Source organism: Phoxinus phoxinus (assembly GCF_949152265.1).
Source record: "Phoxinus phoxinus genome assembly, chromosome: 21".
In the NCBI taxonomy this organism is placed as follows: domain Eukaryota; kingdom Metazoa; phylum Chordata; class Actinopteri; order Cypriniformes; family Leuciscidae; genus Phoxinus; species Phoxinus phoxinus.
Window position 1 is genome coordinate 8775505 of NC_136896.1, and position 18333 is coordinate 8793837.

At 39.7% G+C, this 18333-nt stretch overlaps 1 protein-coding gene across 1 annotated transcript; it reads right to left on the reverse strand.

Moving 5' to 3' along the window:
* Window positions 1-8450: 8450 nt before the first annotated feature.
* trim8b (tripartite motif containing 8b) lies at window positions 8451-18333 on the reverse strand. The gene is made up of 6 exons (XM_079594570.1): window positions 16475-18333; window positions 12519-12614; window positions 11949-12182; window positions 10833-10864; window positions 10608-10723; window positions 8451-10496 (listed from the first exon to the last, which is right to left on the reverse strand). Exons 1-6 carry the CDS (start codon window positions 17045-17047, stop codon window positions 9853-9855), a joined length of 1695 nt encoding a protein of 564 aa, XP_079450696.1. The 5' UTR covers window positions 17048-18333; the 3' UTR covers window positions 8451-9852.

Here is an 18333-nt window from a genome sequence, read left to right on the forward strand (position 1 = left end):
ACAGAAATGCAATAGTCCAGGGTTGGATTAGCGGTCGATCACACCTTATCTAAGATCAAGAGGCTCAGACCAGCTTTCTTGCAATAATATCCTGCAGTCTATGTAACCATAGCAACTCAGAGGGACCTGATTGTGCCTTTAAAGTTGCACAAATAAAAGGGCAACATTGATTTTTATCTCCTTGATGGGATATAGTCTTCTCATTTGGCTTCATTTATTGCTATTCGGACCATGCTAGATTTATTCACACTCAGTGAGATATTATCAGTGAAAGACTTGGATTCATTCCTTTGTAGTTTCACAGATTCCCTCCATACTTGAACACATAAATGTATAAAATTACTAAACATTTCAGTGCATTGCTATCTATTTATATCTATATCTATTCCATATATATATGGATTTGTGGACCGAGATTTGTTGCATGGCCTTATCAGCACAGTCACAGACTCAAACACTCACAGTGGTTTAATCGTCAGTTCAGGCTGTAGCACCTCTGTTATTGAGTGCCATTAAAATACTGGCTGTCAGAGGGGTGCAGTGAAGGAGACATAATTATGCACCTCAGCCAGACACAAAAGGCCCAACACCCACACAGATCTCTTCTTCCTGCACAGTGCAGTCAAGCTTTGCCACACGGGACACGGTACCGTATCATCGGGATCATCTCAGCAGGTTCAGATGCGCACCTAATGACAGCGTTATCATTCTGGAAACACATGGAATGTTCTTTAAGTCTACGCTGTTCTGGATGTGCAGTCTAAGAGGGTCGATAGCTGTTTTTCCTGACCGTGTGCCACCATACACAAGTGTGTGTGGGGTGAGGGGGAGGAGTTAGCACAGTCATTTTTTTGTTCTTTTTTTTTTTTACTATGCATTTTGATGGGAATCTGGCAGCTGTTTTGCAGCTGCTGCATGAATAGAACCACCCTGAGGCCTTATAGGAGCTGTTCACACAGAGCGCCTTCTCTCATTCAAGAAACGCTAGATGCGGCGGAAGGTGGTAGAATGCAGAGATCTAAACGGCTTTTGACTTAATGGAAAAAAGAAGCAATGAAATCAAAATTAGAGTTTTGTGACCAAATATATGCTTTTAAAATGTTCAGTCAGACCATCTACATTGATGACTTATGTAGCACTGCACAGATTTTTGTCCAATCAAATGTTCTCTGCAGCTTATTTGTGCAATATTTTTGCAATAAACTTTTGATGTATTGATATAATCAACCATTTTTAAGGAATAGTTTAATATTTTGATTGTCATTTGCAATGCTTAATGGGACTTTAGTTCTTTCCCTATCTAAAATCTTTAAGTTCACAGTCTTACCTTTGTGTTTTTGTTACATTTTCAAATACCTTTTTGCTTCAAATAAAAGTTTGTAATGTTGTGATTCACCTCATAACTGGTTGGTTTGGTTCATAATGCATTTTGTTTTAAATGATGTTCCCGTGAATGTATTATTTTATAAAGGTTATTGCATTCCCTATTTGAATGGGAAAAATACTTCCAGAACCAATTCCATTGAAAAAGTATAGCGCTGGGTACGCCCACTGTCCCAAAATCCTGCCTATGATAGAGTGCTGCAGGGATGACATATTTTTGTAGGCCAAAACGCAGAAATGAGTTCGCAATTTAGCACTTCTAGGTTCATTAGATACATTTTTGGTTATGCCAGAAATAAGGTAGGCCTATGTGGTTAACACAAGCTCAAGATATATTCACGTTTTATTCTACAACATAAAATGAATCAGTAAAACCCTCTTGTGATGTTTTTTTTATTTAAAGCTTTAACTTGTCTTGAGAACATGTGGCTAAATGGGAATAGGTTGTTCGGGACATTAAATGCCATCATCAGGCGGGATCCAAAATCGCATAGCCTACTTGAATACTGTAGCCTACTCATAAAAGAGCCGACACAAAGTACCGGGATGACTAACTAGCCTACTTCTAGCGATATTCTGAAGTGTGCATACAATGGACATTTTACTATCCCATGAGGCCACGGGAGAGGATTTGTGAATGTTTTTTTGTACTTTTTTAGCGGCCGCCAAGTAATTGTTTAAAATAACTTAGAGAGTATCATTTTTTCAAATCATTTTTTTTTCAATTTTGAAACCTAAATGCAATCTGCAAAAGCGAAGCGTAGGCTATAGGCTACAAATTACACTAGCATGACTTCAACTTCACAGTTCGAGGCTATAATAGGTTGCAAGAGCATGATTATAAACACAACGAGTAGCCTATGTCCAGTACGAGTAGCCCACAAAACCTGTTGTGTCACTTGCATTTGCCAAAAGTTTTAGGCCTACAGACCATGCATCTTTAACCTGAACAACATGCGAAAGTGTTTTAATTCACTTTTTCTTTCTCTTAGTTTTCTGGCTAGTTCATCCCCTTTAGCATCACGAGGCTGTCAAACTGACAGAGGGAGAGGAATGATGAAAGAGATGCGGGGGGAGGAGAGGCGGGAGAGAGAAAGAAATAAAAGCAACGCCAGGAGAGACACACAGGTGTCTGTGTCAGATCATTGGGCCCAGTGAGGGTTGGCAGAGGAGAGGAGGGGGGGAGATAGGCTGGTGTTAAATTACAGTGGGCCTGTGTGGAGGGATGATCTGGGTCACGGGGTTCCCAGCATCTCCACTGACACACACAAGGGAGTGAAGCTCATCACCACCATCCTGCTGTTCATTCTATCGGTAGACAGAAATACAGGAGAAAATAGAGGAAACCGCACTGGCACACAGGTACGATATGAATAGAGCTCACTCACAAAAGCCCGAGCAAAACTTATGTGCCATAAATATTTTAAAAACATCTACAGTGACAGAGAAATTAAATGGAAAATTGCAGTACAGTCACTAATAGGCTAAAATGCATGTAGCTCAAAGTATAAAAACGTCCAATCTCTTTTGGAAATCTGTAAAATAGTGCAACCCCTTCCATGTGCTGGAAATAACTAATCCCTGTCTGTTCAAATCAAACAACAGTCACATTTATTACCATCTGAGAGGGAAAACAGCCTCCGTAAGCAGTAGCCAGGACATTAATCCAGCCAGGGTCACAGACAAAAAGCAGAGATCTATTAAGTATTAATGACAGACTGAGTATTGCCAAATCCCTTCTTCCCAAAATGAGGCAAAAACAACTGGCATTCTTCTATTTTCAACTAAAGCTTTAAAACGCTAGTATTCATTGAGTCTTCAAGTCAATGTGAAATCAAAATGGGCTCTATATTTGCATTTTTAATATATGATTCATCTTTGCATGTTTTTTTCATTATATTTCATCAAAATTTAATAACTCGCTCCACCTCTGAAACGACTTTCCTTGGCCCTGTACCAAACGCGGTTCTCAGCCCTGTGGTCCTCCTTCGAGTCCACACTTATTTGACGTAATGCTGCACAGACTAGTGGGTAGCAGTCGGTTGTGGAGCCCTGGTATTGTACAGGCAAAAACATTTAAAGGAAAAAATATGTATTTTTAGGGATGTCAAAGTTAATGGTTAAAACAATAATGCAATACTGTATGTTTACGTAGTGTTATTAACATGATTGGTCAAAATCATACGAATAATTGCAATTATCTAGTGACCACGCTATTTTGATTAAAAAAGACAAACGTGCATATGGATTTGTGACATAACGTTTTGAAAAGTAAATGTTTTCATAATAATATTTAGTAAATAAATGAAAGCTTAATAAAAGTATATATATATATTTTTAAATGACAAGCACATAAAATTATAGTGCAATTACATTATAAAATGGAATATGGAAACAATCATTTAATTTTGTTTTCTTTATCATTTTAATGTGTGTGTGTGTGTGTGTGTGTGTGTGTGTGTGTGTGTGTGTGTGTGTGTGTGTGTGTGTGCTGTGTGTGTGCGCGTGCGTGCGTGTGTGTGTGCGTGTGTGTGTGTGTGCGTGTGTTATTTAGTTTGTAAATAAGTTACATTATGGAAATAAAATGGCTTGTGAATGCTGCATGGGTTCACAAAACAGTCAAAATGGTGCACTGAGTTTCATCTTCCATTCCTTGCGGCTGTCGGCCCCCTCCCTGCAGTAATGATGAGCATTTTAACATTGCAGTATCATCACTGCACATTTATGACAAACCAAAAGCATCTTTTTGATTAATGTCGTTACCACTTCTATTAAATAATGTCTTAAATCATTAGCTTCAATGGCTTAGACATCTGTCCTGGAGCTAGCAAATCACCAGTTAAGACATCTGGCAAACTCACTTTCATCATATCCGCTGTCACGTCCGTGAGACATCAGAGCGGCTTTCTCAGCCTGTCTTGTCATGACGACCATCTCCCCCGTCATTCTTCCAGACTCCTATCAACACATTCCCAGCATAAGTGGGCAGACGGCAGATGTGGTGGCAAGACAAGTTTGATAGTTCAGAAGGAAGCAACCAGCCTCTAACTATAGCTTTTTTTTCTGGAGACAAAAATTGACATGCACATTGATTCATTCATATGGAGAAACGCCCTGAGGTCATAAACATCTCTTTTGCTAATGTCCTTGCACACATATACACTCAGACACACTGCAAGCAACTCACTGCAGGGGCTATAGGCGAATCATTTCATGGTGCCAGCAGAGACAGATTCCTCTGAAATATGACCAAAGGCATTTCAACAAGATAGGACACACACTCCCTCCTTCAGCGCCGTTGAGGGCGCAAAAAGGGCACGCGATGAAGAGGACTGTCTTGAGGCAGGAATCAGCAGAAAAAGGCACACGCTGGAGGCCAGGGTCCACACGTAAACCTGAGCTCAGCTGGACTTTCAGGAAAACAACCTGTGCCTGCGCTTTGAGACACAGTTAAAATAGCCCGATGCACTTAGATATTCTTGGCTTTGTGGGTAAAGTTTCCTCCTGTAAAATGGTTTCAGGATTGTTTCTTTCTCGTAAGCACAGCTAAGGGAGCTTACAAGAACACTGAGAGCCAACACACACAAAAATCACAGTGGCAGTGGACTGCTGAGATATTTTGGACTGTGAAAACCGGTTTAGAGAGAAAAGAGGGTATTATGCCTAAGAGCAAAACTTTCCATTAATCTAATAGACATTCAGCTTCCTCTGAGACCTTCTAATAGATGGTCTGGTTACAATAAGCCTCAAACGCAGCTACTGAATATAAAACCATGAAAACCATATGAGAACTCTTACCAAAAGAGCGCAATGCAGTCACTTGAGGCATTAAAACTGACATTAAAAGTGCCACACCCGGGAAAAAAAGCTGTTTGATTAATCACTGCTACAAACAGCAAAGGGCCGTTCTTCACACCAGGGATGATGACTATAACGATAACTATAAAGTTTTAATATTCATTCCAATTATGAACGCCACACCACAGCTATAATGATGACGACAAAGAAGAACGATATTAATGGAATTACTTTCAGAATTTTCTTTTCAAGCTGGCAAATGATGAATCCACCCGATGTTAAAGAGCTTGAGCTTTTAAACTGGTAGAAGACATAACTGCAGCTCCAGTTTATCAAAAAGAAGATGTACATCGTGTGTTGGTGTGTAAGCTAATATAGTTATCGTTGTTGGTGTGAACAGGCCCTACAACTATAAAGTTCTAATAATCATTCTAATTCTTTCACATTAGGGAAGTCTACACCACCGCCATACACAGAAGAATGACACAATTAATAACGGTTTTCTTTCTCTGGTTGATGTACGATTTAACACTCACAGCCAATCAGAATCCACCCAATCTCTAGAATTTAAAGTGGCAGACATCACTGTTGGTCGACATCATATCTCATCATATATCTACTAGTACTTCTTAAGGCCTGTTAAGCATGATAACTACATAGAAGGATTTAACTGAGCTTTTAGTCACCTTGACAACATAAAATTGAGTTATTTTTTTAACTGTAGCTTCTGAAGATACATGCTACCTAAAATTTGGTCAAGTTAACCATTTGAAAAATAAATACACTACAAGCTAGGCTACTATAGAAACAAAACTATACTAAAGCTATTTAACAATACCATCATAATAAATAGCAACATTGCTTTTGCATGTCATCTTAACTATTTAAATATAACAGTTAACATATTTTTGAATTGTCACTAATCATAGCCTACAAGTTACATAGCCTACATGGTCAAATCAAACATTTGTCATTTGCTAAAATCAGAACGATACTACTCTTAATATTTCTGCCATATACAAATATGGTAAGAGTAGTATGCTGTTCCGAACAGTTTTCTTTCAGCCTATATTAACAAATATTAGCCAAACCTTTGCTACATTTACACACTAATAGCCGATTAGCCTGCTATCTTAGCATGCTTGTTATGTTAACTAGGTGCGTCCCAATTGACGTACTTATGCACTGTGCCATTTTGCATAGTGCGATAAGTGTTCACAGTGAAAATTCAAAAACATTCTGGATGTTGTTAATTAACCAAAAAAATGAAGTGTGGAATGTTGGACACTTCATGTGAATTTATGGTCGCAGCTTTAGCTAATTTAGTTTCGGAGGGGCTTTCAGATGCTGGATGACATCCGGATAACCTTAGATGGTAGAGCACATATTGTGTAGTTTAAGTGCATAGTGTATAGAATGTCATTTGAAACACAACTATAGCCTAAACTGCTTTATCACTTAGCCTGTTAGCTACAACTGCTACTGCAAAAGTATTTTTTGGATCATCTATATAAAAACCTGAGAGTGGTTACTAGTACTTTAACTAATAGATACACACCTATTTTTTTTGGATACAAGTATTTTGTAACTGGACAAATATTTTGAAAACAGCTGTACTGTCATGCTGATACAAAAAAATGCAGCTAAATTATAATAATAGGGCTACTTTTGGCTAATAACCCCCCCCCCCCCCCCCTCCCCCTAAACTGATCAAATGTCATGATTATGCTATCGCTAACACTCACTAACACGCATCGGTGTGCATCGGTGTGACAGCTTTGGTCTTTGCTATCGAACAGTCACCTACAGTCTTTTCCAATAAGGAAATTGGCCAAACAGAGGCTGTTTTTGTGCAGTGCACTGATAAATTGTGAAGCCCTCAGAGAAGCCAGATGTTTTCTAATTCTTTTTTTTTTTTTTGGTCTATTCTGTGCTTCAGCCTACAAATATATCTGCTTTTCTTTTTTGTTTGCCTTGTAATGCACTAAAAATGCCGAGCTGCTATTTAGAGTCAGGCATCTGACATTCTTTCAAGAAAGAAAACCAGAGGAGGGGGAGACGAAACCCTGCTCACACTCGGGTTATCCAAACATCACAGAAGACTCATTCTTGCAGATACACACACATACGCAGAGCACCTTGTTCCACATGTAGCCACATGCGTGCGGCAGGCATCCAATTCAGATTGCTCGGCTTTAGTCACACAGATCATTAATAAATCTTTGGTTTCTGTTAATGCACACACACACTAAAAACAAACTGAACAATAGGCCTTCATTTTTGTCAGTTGCAACTTGCAAGATATTCATTAATTATTTCCACTGGCTTAGCAGAATCAGCAAATGTCAACATATGCAGATCACACCCATGCTTTCCACTATTTGCCTTACTATATTTTTTTTACACAAGCCATTGTGAACACCCTGAAAGGTGGTAGTGTCTATATTATGCTAATGCTTGTGAATCTGCATAAAATGTCACATTTAGATTACATTAAAAAAAAATTACACATATAAAAAAAACATTTACAAAAGGCTCTTATTGAAGTGCTTGAGTCATAACAAGACTGAGTGGGTCACTGTCAGTTGAGAGATGAAAACAATGAGAATCTAACCACCGTTGACCTAAATTTCTTGTCTAGAAATCAGTAAACTGAGGCAAAGGGCGTTTTCACAGATCATTTGCATGTTTCCACTTTTGTTTTGTTTGATTGGTTATAGATTTAACCCTTAGATCTTATTCACCTCAACCTCAATGGCTTGACTAATTTGAAAACAAACAAACAAAAAATGCATGTTTCTCAAATTCATTTGCATCTGCACAACATTTCTTAAGTCTGGTCTAGGCTGAAAGTGTTCATGTGTATGATTTGGTTTACACAGACAAGAATTAAGTATCTAATTTAAGTGTTATCATAGTAATGTTTGCAGTATGGTCTATTTTAATGCTACATGAAGAACTAACCCTCCGTTTCACAGACAAGGCTTAAGACTGGTCTCAGACTAAAATGCATGTTTGAGCTGTTTTAACTGAAAGCAACTTGCACAGACAAATCTTAAAATATGTCAGTGCCATTGTTTTGTCTCCAGATGCACACCAGTGATATTTTTTGCTAAGGTACGTTTGTAAAAGCTTCTTAAATGTCCTAATTGAACTAAGGCCTAATCCTGGCTTAATCTAAGACCCGTCTGTGAAATCAGCCCTTAAGGTTGAGAATTGTATGATACAGCCTAAATAAAAGAAGCAACAGAAAGATAAGAAGAACTTCTTAAACTTGAAATTAGCATTTATTTGAACAAGGTTCTTTCCAAATTACAAGTCTTTTTCATTTCACAAAATATTTACAACAGAAAATCCCTCCATTTTATCCCAAGTATTCAGTTAGTTTCATAACGTTCATTGGTCAGTTTCTTAATTAGTTCAAAAAAACAAAAACAAAACAAAAGTAAAATAATAATAAAACAAACCAAAAACTTAATTCCCAGTTTCAAAAGTCATTTTTTAACTGCTAGAAGTTTTATTATTTTTCTACGAGTGCTCATAAACTCTTTTCCACATGCACTCAGTAACAAACAGGAAGCCAGAGGCTCCGTTGCTTGGAGCCGGAAATGGCATGAAACACAAGGAAGAACAATTACAGCATGACAGTAAATGCAGAGGCATCAAGTGCACCATGACCCTCTGAACACAGGCCATTTAGTCTTCGGCTGACACTTTGCGCTTAAGCCACCGTTGAGTCAGATATAATGAGAGGCCACGGGTAAACACGAAAGAATGTGAAACCAATGCACCCTGCGTTTAACATACAGGATGTAAAGGGTGCGTTTCTGTGGCTTTGAAGGGCGTGAGAGAGAAAGACAGCGGCGTCTGGATGGGGACCAGACTGAAGGTTGTGGGTGGAGGCACGTTCTCGGTTAGCCTAAGGAGAGGACTGCGAACCAAGGTGAAGGACATTTCCATTAAAAGCTGCATTCAGTAGGGAAGGTCAAGCCAAATGAACAATGGCGGCGATGACAATGCTGTGCTGTTCCAGTTTCCGGGTCTGTTAAAAACTGAGCTAACATGTGCTTGTGCTATTTGTGATGAATAATAAGACCACAGACTCCAATTTAAACCAAATGAAAGCTTAAAAATGGAAGGCTGGGAAAACTATACAGAGTTTTTGCACATGGGTGTTCTAACAAACAACAACCATGTGAAGTTAATAAAACTTCGTGGGCTACAATTCTCACAACAGTAATTCGCCTTAAGTTTCATTAACAGCTGACTTAATGGTTTTACTGCTGACTTCCATCGTTGTGCCCGATGAGTCAACGGTAATTGCGAAAATTTGGATCTTACAAAGAAAGTGCAACATTATTGAGGATTCAACAAATGACAGCGTCCTCCGTTATTTCTGAGTCTCTTGCAAACAGTGAGTGTTATTTTTAGAAGAGCAACTTGCGTTCATGGTACATAATCACAACACCATTAGTGCCTAAATAATGTGCAAAGCTATGCTTGACTGTGATATTAACATTTTTTTTTTCCTTCTTCCTTTTTTCCAACAGTTCATTCTAAATGATTGATAAGACCTGCATACAAAAATGCCCCACATGCATCTCTTTAAGACATCTCTCAGTGGAAAAAGACGCCCCAACTGGTGACTGGCAGCAGTCACTGGAGCAAAGGTTAACTGGTGACGTAATGCTTGGTGGAAGACTGGCCGTAGAGGCTGTAGAAGTCAGTGTGCCTGTGCGACTGAGAGGCGTCGATCCAGTCGCGCATGGACAGGCTCTGGAGAGACTGGGACATGGCCGGGGCCGAGGGCAGAGGGGCGTGGGAGTACTCCTGCGAGCTCACCGGCCAGGGGAAGGAGCTGGAGCGAGGGTAGGGTGGATGTCCACGGTGGTTGGACACGGAGGGCACCCCTGAGCAGTAACAGTTATCGACCGTGCACATCAGGATCTTCCGCGCACCATACTGGGGCAGCTGGGAGGCGCTGCCGTTTGGGTAATGGGAGTGCGGGAATACCGAGGCTGAGTGCGGTAGGGGTTGAGAGCCGGAAGCTGAGCTGCTGCTTCCTACATGCTGGGTGGAGCCACACGGCCCTAGAGCTTGCTGGGAGGACTGACCTTCGCCTGGGGCAGAGCCCTGAGTGAGACTCAGGCATGGCTGCTTGGCAGCACCAGGACCTGATGAGGTGGAAGAGTCCATGAAGCTAGCGCCCGCTCGGCTGCTCCCGCTACCTTCGGGAAATGCCACGGAGTGCCTACGCTTCTCGCACAGATACGCCGGAATACTCTGAAAAAAGTTTGCGGGAGCACTGAACGGAGCTGAAAATGAGAGGGAATGAGATCCAAGTATTAAAAAATTATAAAAGAGCATACAACATCAAAAGGTTTTATATAATTAACACTTGAATATGTGCAATTTTTAAAAAATACCTTCCAGCATCTTGCAGAGGTTTTTCTCTCTTTTCGAGATTTCAGACAGAAAGAGTTTGGAGTTGAGGCTGCCCACTTTGTACGGTGACAACGTGATGCCCACATACGACTGAGACCTAGAGTCCAAAACCAAGTTAATGTTTACACTTAACACAATAGCAGGACCGGAATGATGACTAATGAAGCTTATGATAATGATTCATGTATGAAAAAACAGTGACTCACCTGTCCATTAGTATTTTCACAGATTTTGTGTTCTAAACAGAAAAAAAGAAATTGTATATAAGTATATAAAATAGTGTATCAGAATAAATAAATAAATGGTAGGGGGGATAATAAAAAAATAAAAAAAGTAACAATTTAAATGTCAGAGAACAAGCCTTGAATGTAGTTTTGCATTGTTTCCATTCTCATTGTTCTAATTCTATTGATAAAAAAACTTTAAAAAAAAAAGCCATAATAAAAGTAAAAAGTTACAAGTCAAGATGCAAAAAATATATTAAAAGCCTTCGCCTAGAAAAAAAAAAAATCTATGGAAATGGAAGTTTGTGTATCAGCTTTATAGTAGCATATACAAATGTTGATAAATAAAAAAATCCAGACAGCAAGCTGGCCCAACCCACCAGTATTGTGTGAGGGTTTGAAGTTGTTGTGTGGGTTTTGGCACTCAAAATAAAGCAAAAAAAATAAAAAATCCCATAACGGATTTTTTGCCAGTCAACTAAATGTAAGAAGCTAAAATAAGACTGCAGTGAATACAAGTGATTCAAGGACAAGATGATAAGAGATGCAACGTGCTTGTCTGCAGCAGAATTTCATATTCAGTTAGTGAATAACAAAAAAACTTCTAGGAGTGTTTTCCTTTGAGAAGATGGCCAAATCTATATTTCTTGATTTTTCCAAAAGAAATAGTAATTATGCTAACCGGTATTTGTTTAACCCCATGCTAAACATCTGATGTCTCGTTTAATGAATATCTCTAAAATCACATTGTTTACCTCAAGGACAACAAATAGCTGAATCTGATTTAAAAAAAATGTCACTTTATATTTCCTGGATTCCAGATAGGTGACCTATGTATCTAGCACATGAAAAATGGATACCTATTTGGCATGGGGCTAAAAATAATAATTTCCTGGCATCTTTGTATACTATTGCACTGTTATAGTTTGCTATAAATTGAGCTCACCAATAGCAGCCTGGCAACAACAAAAAAAGAAGAAACTCTTCATCATCCTCATCATGATAAAAGGCAAAGGGACTTTAAAACACTGCTAAATGTAACCATTTATAACAAACACAGGCCATGTAATATTGACAAGGCAATAAAAGTCAGGTCACCTTCATGAAACCGATTTCCTCTGCCTTATCGAAAACCATCTGAATGGAGCTGAGCAGTTTCTTTGCCTCTTGCTGTTTCTGGTGAAGCTGCAGGGCCTGTGCCGAGTTCTCCTGGCAGAACTTGGAATGGGCCTTATCCAGAACCTCCAGGGTCTTCCCCAGATCCTCCTCCAGGAGCTGCTGCATTTTCTGATACTGCAGCTGCACCTCCTCCTTCAGGTGCTGCACTTTGTCCTGAGGTTCCACAGAGAAGCACAAAACCATAAATTATTATGCAAGTCATGCGGTGTCATAACAATGGGGGTTATGCAGAGACTGCATCTGATGTGGATGATTAGGAAGAGCCACTGAGGAACTGGATTGGTTATGGTATAAGAACCAGGCATAACCTTTATCACAAACCTGTATGAATGCACTAATGTGGTCATTAATCACAGTAATAGGAAGAGTGTCCTGAATTAAAAAGCTAAGTGTTTAGTTCCAAAGCAAAGGATGTAGTTGTTCTGCTAATAATAATACTAATAATAATGTGATATATAGCTCATCAATGTTTGAACATATCACACTTACTTCCATGAGACATTTGTCAGATTCTAATTTGTAGAGTTGCTCTTCTATGTCCTGAACACGGTCCTCGATCCGATCCTGCTGTTTAATCAGCATTTGCTGCAATACAAAAAGAACTGATTAGGTCAATACTGTTTTTTTTATTCTAAGATATGTTTGGCTAAATTTGGATAACCGTACTGTAATTCATTATAAATATATTAATAATTACATAAAAAAAAATATTGTCAGTTAAGACCATACTTGAGATGAAATAAGGTTAAAAAAAAAAAACACCACTTGTGAACAGATTATATACTGCATCTGCAAAGCAATTTGTATGCAATTATGCAAAAATTATGCAAAAACTATAAACATATTATTTGTGTATTAATGACACATAATGCGAGCTAAGAAATTACCCAATCCACCACCGTCTTTTGTTACATGACTACATGTAGTACTACACACTACATGACCTGAGGTGGAGTGGAAATGACACTTTGGTGAAAATGTTCATGGCATTCAGAACAAACAAACAAAAAATTCTCCCGTGTGCATGATGTGTTGGACTTTGTTAATAAAGCAAGGAAGAATCACAAAGCTACTGCAATGACATGTTTTTAAGGAAACTTAAAATGTGCATTTAATACATCCTAATATTAGAACGCAAGCTATATGCTATGAATAAAAGACGACAAGATCCATGTTCTACATTAGTAATGTTGGAATATAAATTCTGTTTGATCTATAAACTAAGATTTCTTCATAGTATAAAATCTATTTCAGTCTTGTTTTATTTCTAAACAATGACATGACAAATGAACAATCTAGTATTTACATTATTAACTAGCATATTCCTTCTAAAATAGTACTTTTAAAAACTACATAAAGACTATGAGAATGTGGCACTGAGACAAAAAGATTGGTTCTGTTGCGATGGGACAAATGTAACTTTGCTAACTTCCTGTTTCTTTCTTTTCAATGAATGCAATTGTCAAGGCCCCGCAGAGAAGGACTGGTGGCTGAAGAGGAATTTCAATTATTTTTCTTTCATATTCAATGGCAAACAAAGGGAAAAACACAATCAACAAACGACTTGCGACGCCTGACAGAAGTTCAGTAGTACCTAAGGAACAAACCAAATTAGTTTTAATTAAACAAACGCCGCGTGCGAGAGGCAGTCACCAAAAAGAAGGTGGGGGTGCTGTCATGGCAACAAAGCTCTTTTTTTCATATCTGTATATTCAGAGGGGAATATGAGGGAGGAAAAAGGAGGAGGAGAAGGAAAGACAGCATAGAGGAGAGCAAAGAGAAAGAACGAAGGCTCATTTCACACTGTCTTTCCCCATTTTGTCTTTGTCTGCGTCCAAGGCAGAGACAAATCGTGTTGACCCTGTGAGTGTGTATTTGGAGCAAAGCTCCGTAATGAATGCAGGCTAGCTCACAGATAAAACTGCTTCCTGTAGAAAGAGGACAAACCTCAACCACATCAAGCCACTTATGCTCAAAAGCTTACAGTCGAAAAACAGGGCTTGCGTTGCCAAAGTTGACTGAGGGCATGTCTAATTCAGCAGCGTGACGTCAAATTTTAATAACCTCACATGTGGCATGAAAGCTTAAACAAAACAGGTATTCTTCATAGAAGCAAAGAAGTCAATTTTGGTATTTTTTCTTCATACTTGAGAGTAATACTCTTATATAATTCTGATTCATCTCAGCTACAAAGAGTAAAAAACAAAGGGAATCAATGTCAGTCTTCAGAATGCAGCAGTACAGGACAAACGCAAGACCCAGAGAGGGATGCGCTGCAAACTAATGATCTTCAATCACACCGTCTGACAGACGCTTATAACAGCTGACTGTACCCTCTGTGCCAAATGAACTACATCAATCACTGCCGATGATGCGTGCAGCCAAACCTTTTCCTTTAAACAGATTTTGTTTGCTGAGCGCATGACAAATTGGATCCACAATCACATGGTACTGGGTAAACGGACTTATTTTTGCGCATCTCGCTGGTCCATCAACTTGATTTTCTTTCAATTTAAGATTTGGATCCATGGAATTGCATTGGGCTGTGAATCAGACTCATACAGACTACACAAACATCTCTACATTACCAAAATAAAATACACCATATTTACGGCAAGATGTGCAATATTAATTTCAGTCCGGCTGGAGATCTACCTCATATTTTCAAAGTTTTACAGGAATGATACTTTATTAAAAGGCAGTTGGAGCCGTTTTTAACTTATAGTGAGCTGCTTAATACAGTCATTTAATGGATAGTTCACCAAAAATAAAAATGTGGTCCTCATATTTACTTACCTTCATGTCCTGCATGAAAACCTATATGACTTTATTTCTTTTGTGGAACACAAATTTTTTTAATGCATTTTTGTCCATACAATGAAAGTCAATGGGGTCCAGTTTTGTTTTTGACCCCATTGACTTTCATTGTAGAGACAAAAATGTTCTTCTAAATATCTTCTTGTTCTGCAGAAGAAAGAAATGACAGGAGGGTGAATAATTTTCAACTATTTTAATTTTGGATGAACTACCCTTTGAAATACTGTGAATTTAGCGAGTGGCAACGCGCGTCAAAATGGCCAACAATACACGATTGGTTTCTGAAAACACAAGTTCGCCATCTTCTCCTTTACAGATTGAATTGGTGTTTATATATTCTACATCAACAATCAGGACCAGAAGAAAGGTCAAGAAGCAGAAAACCGCATGGAGACAGAAAATGTCTTTGAAGCTCTAGGATCTAAGACCATGGCCTAATTGTAGTGACTGATGAGCTCGGGCTGCCGGCAGAAGCCTGGAGGGTGGAACCTAATACCTCATGGCAGCGGTGCTGGCTTGCCATCCAGGACAGACCTCTCTCAAGGGGGAATGGGGGTAGGGTGCTCAAAATCACTGTCATTTCAAACCAGCGTCTCCTCCGCCAAGGTCAGAGTGAACGAGGCAATAGCAACCTTGCCCTGAGCTACAGCCCCAGACAGAGCCATTTTGCCTTGTAGCAGATGAATGTGGAAAGACAAACGGTGTCCATCAAAGGCAGTAAACATAAGATTCACAAACACGTGCTACCTGCAAAAAAGAACTCTGGAAATCCCAAAACATCCCAGACAGGCATGGTTTCGGTTTCAAATTTGGGCTACACGACAACAAGAGTTCATTTTGTAGATTGATTGGTCATTGCCAGCATGTCCTGACACAGAAATGCCTGAGATAACTGATGGCATTTGATTTATATAATCAACATAAATGGAAATTATGCTGACAGCAAGCACATGAATCAAATTAGAGGCACGTGAGGACTGCTTGACTTTTTATAAACATAAAGCTACTGTAAAGTAAAAAAAAGCATAATGTGTAACTCTCAGCCACATCCAGTATTAACTAAAGATGTAGCCTATATGTTTTAAACATTAGGAGCCAATATAATATTGAAGCAGTTTAAAAACCCCACTCTGGCTGTGACACTGAATTTTATTTGGTTTTAGGTTCATGAATTGCCTATAAAAGAATAAAAAACACATCTTCTATAGCATTGTGCATTGCTGATTATTTAAAACAAGAAAATCCAGGTTGTTTTGTTACAGCGTGCCTTGAAAATGCAAGGGGTTGTTAAGGGTAAATTAAATCCAAATCTGGCCTTTTCCCTCATCTGTGCCACAGAAAATAAGACTCATCATTAAATTCTCCAGTCGCAGTCCTCCCCCTCCCCAAAACGCCACGCAAGGATGCACCTGTGCTGGGAAGATAAGCCCAGAGGAGAGCTTCGGCATTGTTTGCAGCTCTACCCAATTGTTTATCATTCAAATGGAAAAAATAGGGGGGAAGGGGACTGAATAGTTGGCAACTACATCGATAAACCTCACCGTCTCATCCACCAAATCCAGAAGTGAACCACAACCTTGAACCTGGAAGTCAAAAACATAGCATGTTAAGAAGTAGTGGCCACTTACTCTGATATCATTTCGTCTGACTTCTATATCGCACACCGCATGGCCGTGGTTGGTAGCACATCTGGAGAAGCAGCAGTACTGGCAGACGGCCACATGCTCGGTCTCACAATGATACAGTCTGTACTCGTCATGCTGTGGACAGCTCCAGGCCCGCACGTCCTCGGCATCCACCAGTAAGTGTCCGGCGTTGGAAGAGGGCTGTTGGAGATGGGTCTGTACGTGGGAATGGCAGCAGGGAGCATTGCACCTGAGGCAAACCTTCTGGGCTTGAAGCGGAGGACCACGCCGGCACAGAATGCAGTGCAAGACTGCTGGCGTCTTCTCAACGTTTAACGCGTTGAACTTCTCCACAATGTTGGACAGCTTGTGGTTCTTCTCTAGAGCTGGTTTTTGGCTGTAGGCATGGTTGCATTCGGGACAGCGGACCATTCCAGCATCTTTAGACCAGGCCTCATTGATACACATGCGACAGAAGTTGTGTTTACAAGGGAGCTGAACTGGCTCCGAGAACACATTCAAACAAATCGGGCATATGAGCTCTTCTTCGAGACAGTTCTTCCAGTTCTCAGCCATCTTTAATGCTCACAAGTCAAGGTAAAAACTGCATAAAATAGGCCTTCCTCTGGCGATACCTGAAATGGGTGGAGTGGGAACCACAAGGACCCCACAAACCTCAACTTTGTGCCAATGAGACTATGAATACTCCAGCTGAGAATACTTTCAGCTCAAGGCAACATTATTACACCACCCACTTCTTAATTCGTTTGTGTCAACTGTAGGCGTCTCGAGAATTTGGTGTTGCCACAGCACTAAAGTGGACTTTTCTGTCTTGTGAGTTTAAATGCCAACACACTTGTTCATATCCTACATGTGTGGCTCTGATTCGCCCACTAGTTATCTACGACTATGAATAATCCAGTCTGCTGACGACCAGCTTGACAGCTTCTCGTTTACAAGGTAAAAGACACGTTGATAGGCCGTTTTTCGAGAACAGCCTCGAGCGAGAGTCTAATGAAAGCTTTTGAAAAGTAAATTATAATTCTCACAAGGCTTTTGTTGTTTTTAACCGCTGCTATTTTGACATAGCATTACATTGACATGGATTTTATCCCCAAAGAGGATTATAATGGTTATCCATACAGACGTGCATTACACTTCACATTAAAATATTAATATCTCACATCCACGTAGCGTGTTATAGTTGAATTTCATAGAAAATAACTATCTCAACCAGACCAATCGGTTAATTCTTACACATATGTGTAGACTACGCGCATACTAGACTTCCCCCTCATTATAACAAAGGAACATAGAGAGAACATACACTGGTATGTAACCAACCAAGTCAAGAGAAAACTGGACTGCCAACTGCCTTCACTTTGATCTCTTCAGACGAGAAATAAATGAAGTCTTATTCCGATACACCTCCAAAAATAAACAGACAGCGAAACGGAGTGGTTCTTGCTACTGGAGTCTGTCATCTGCCATCTTGCGTCCCTCTTTAAAAATGAAAAAGAAAACGTCTCTGTTTGGCCCCCATCAAGCCTCTCTCGCTTTAGTGCTTAAAAGAAATTAAAAGTGGATTACAGACGTGCGTTTCTTCGCTGGTTCCGAATCCTATCGTGGCTGATCCCTGAGAACGTGCATCCATGGGTCGATCCTCAAAACGAGCCGATCTCACCATGGTATTATTTATGGTTTTTCCTCTTCTCTCGTCCAGGCTTTGATGAGGGTTGGAATGCAAGGACAGAAAAGAGAGTTTCAATACACACAGAGCTTCACACTCGCTCCTCCTCTCCCAACGACCACTCCGCCAATCACGTGACTGATCACTGCTTTGACATACAAAAAGGAGGTGC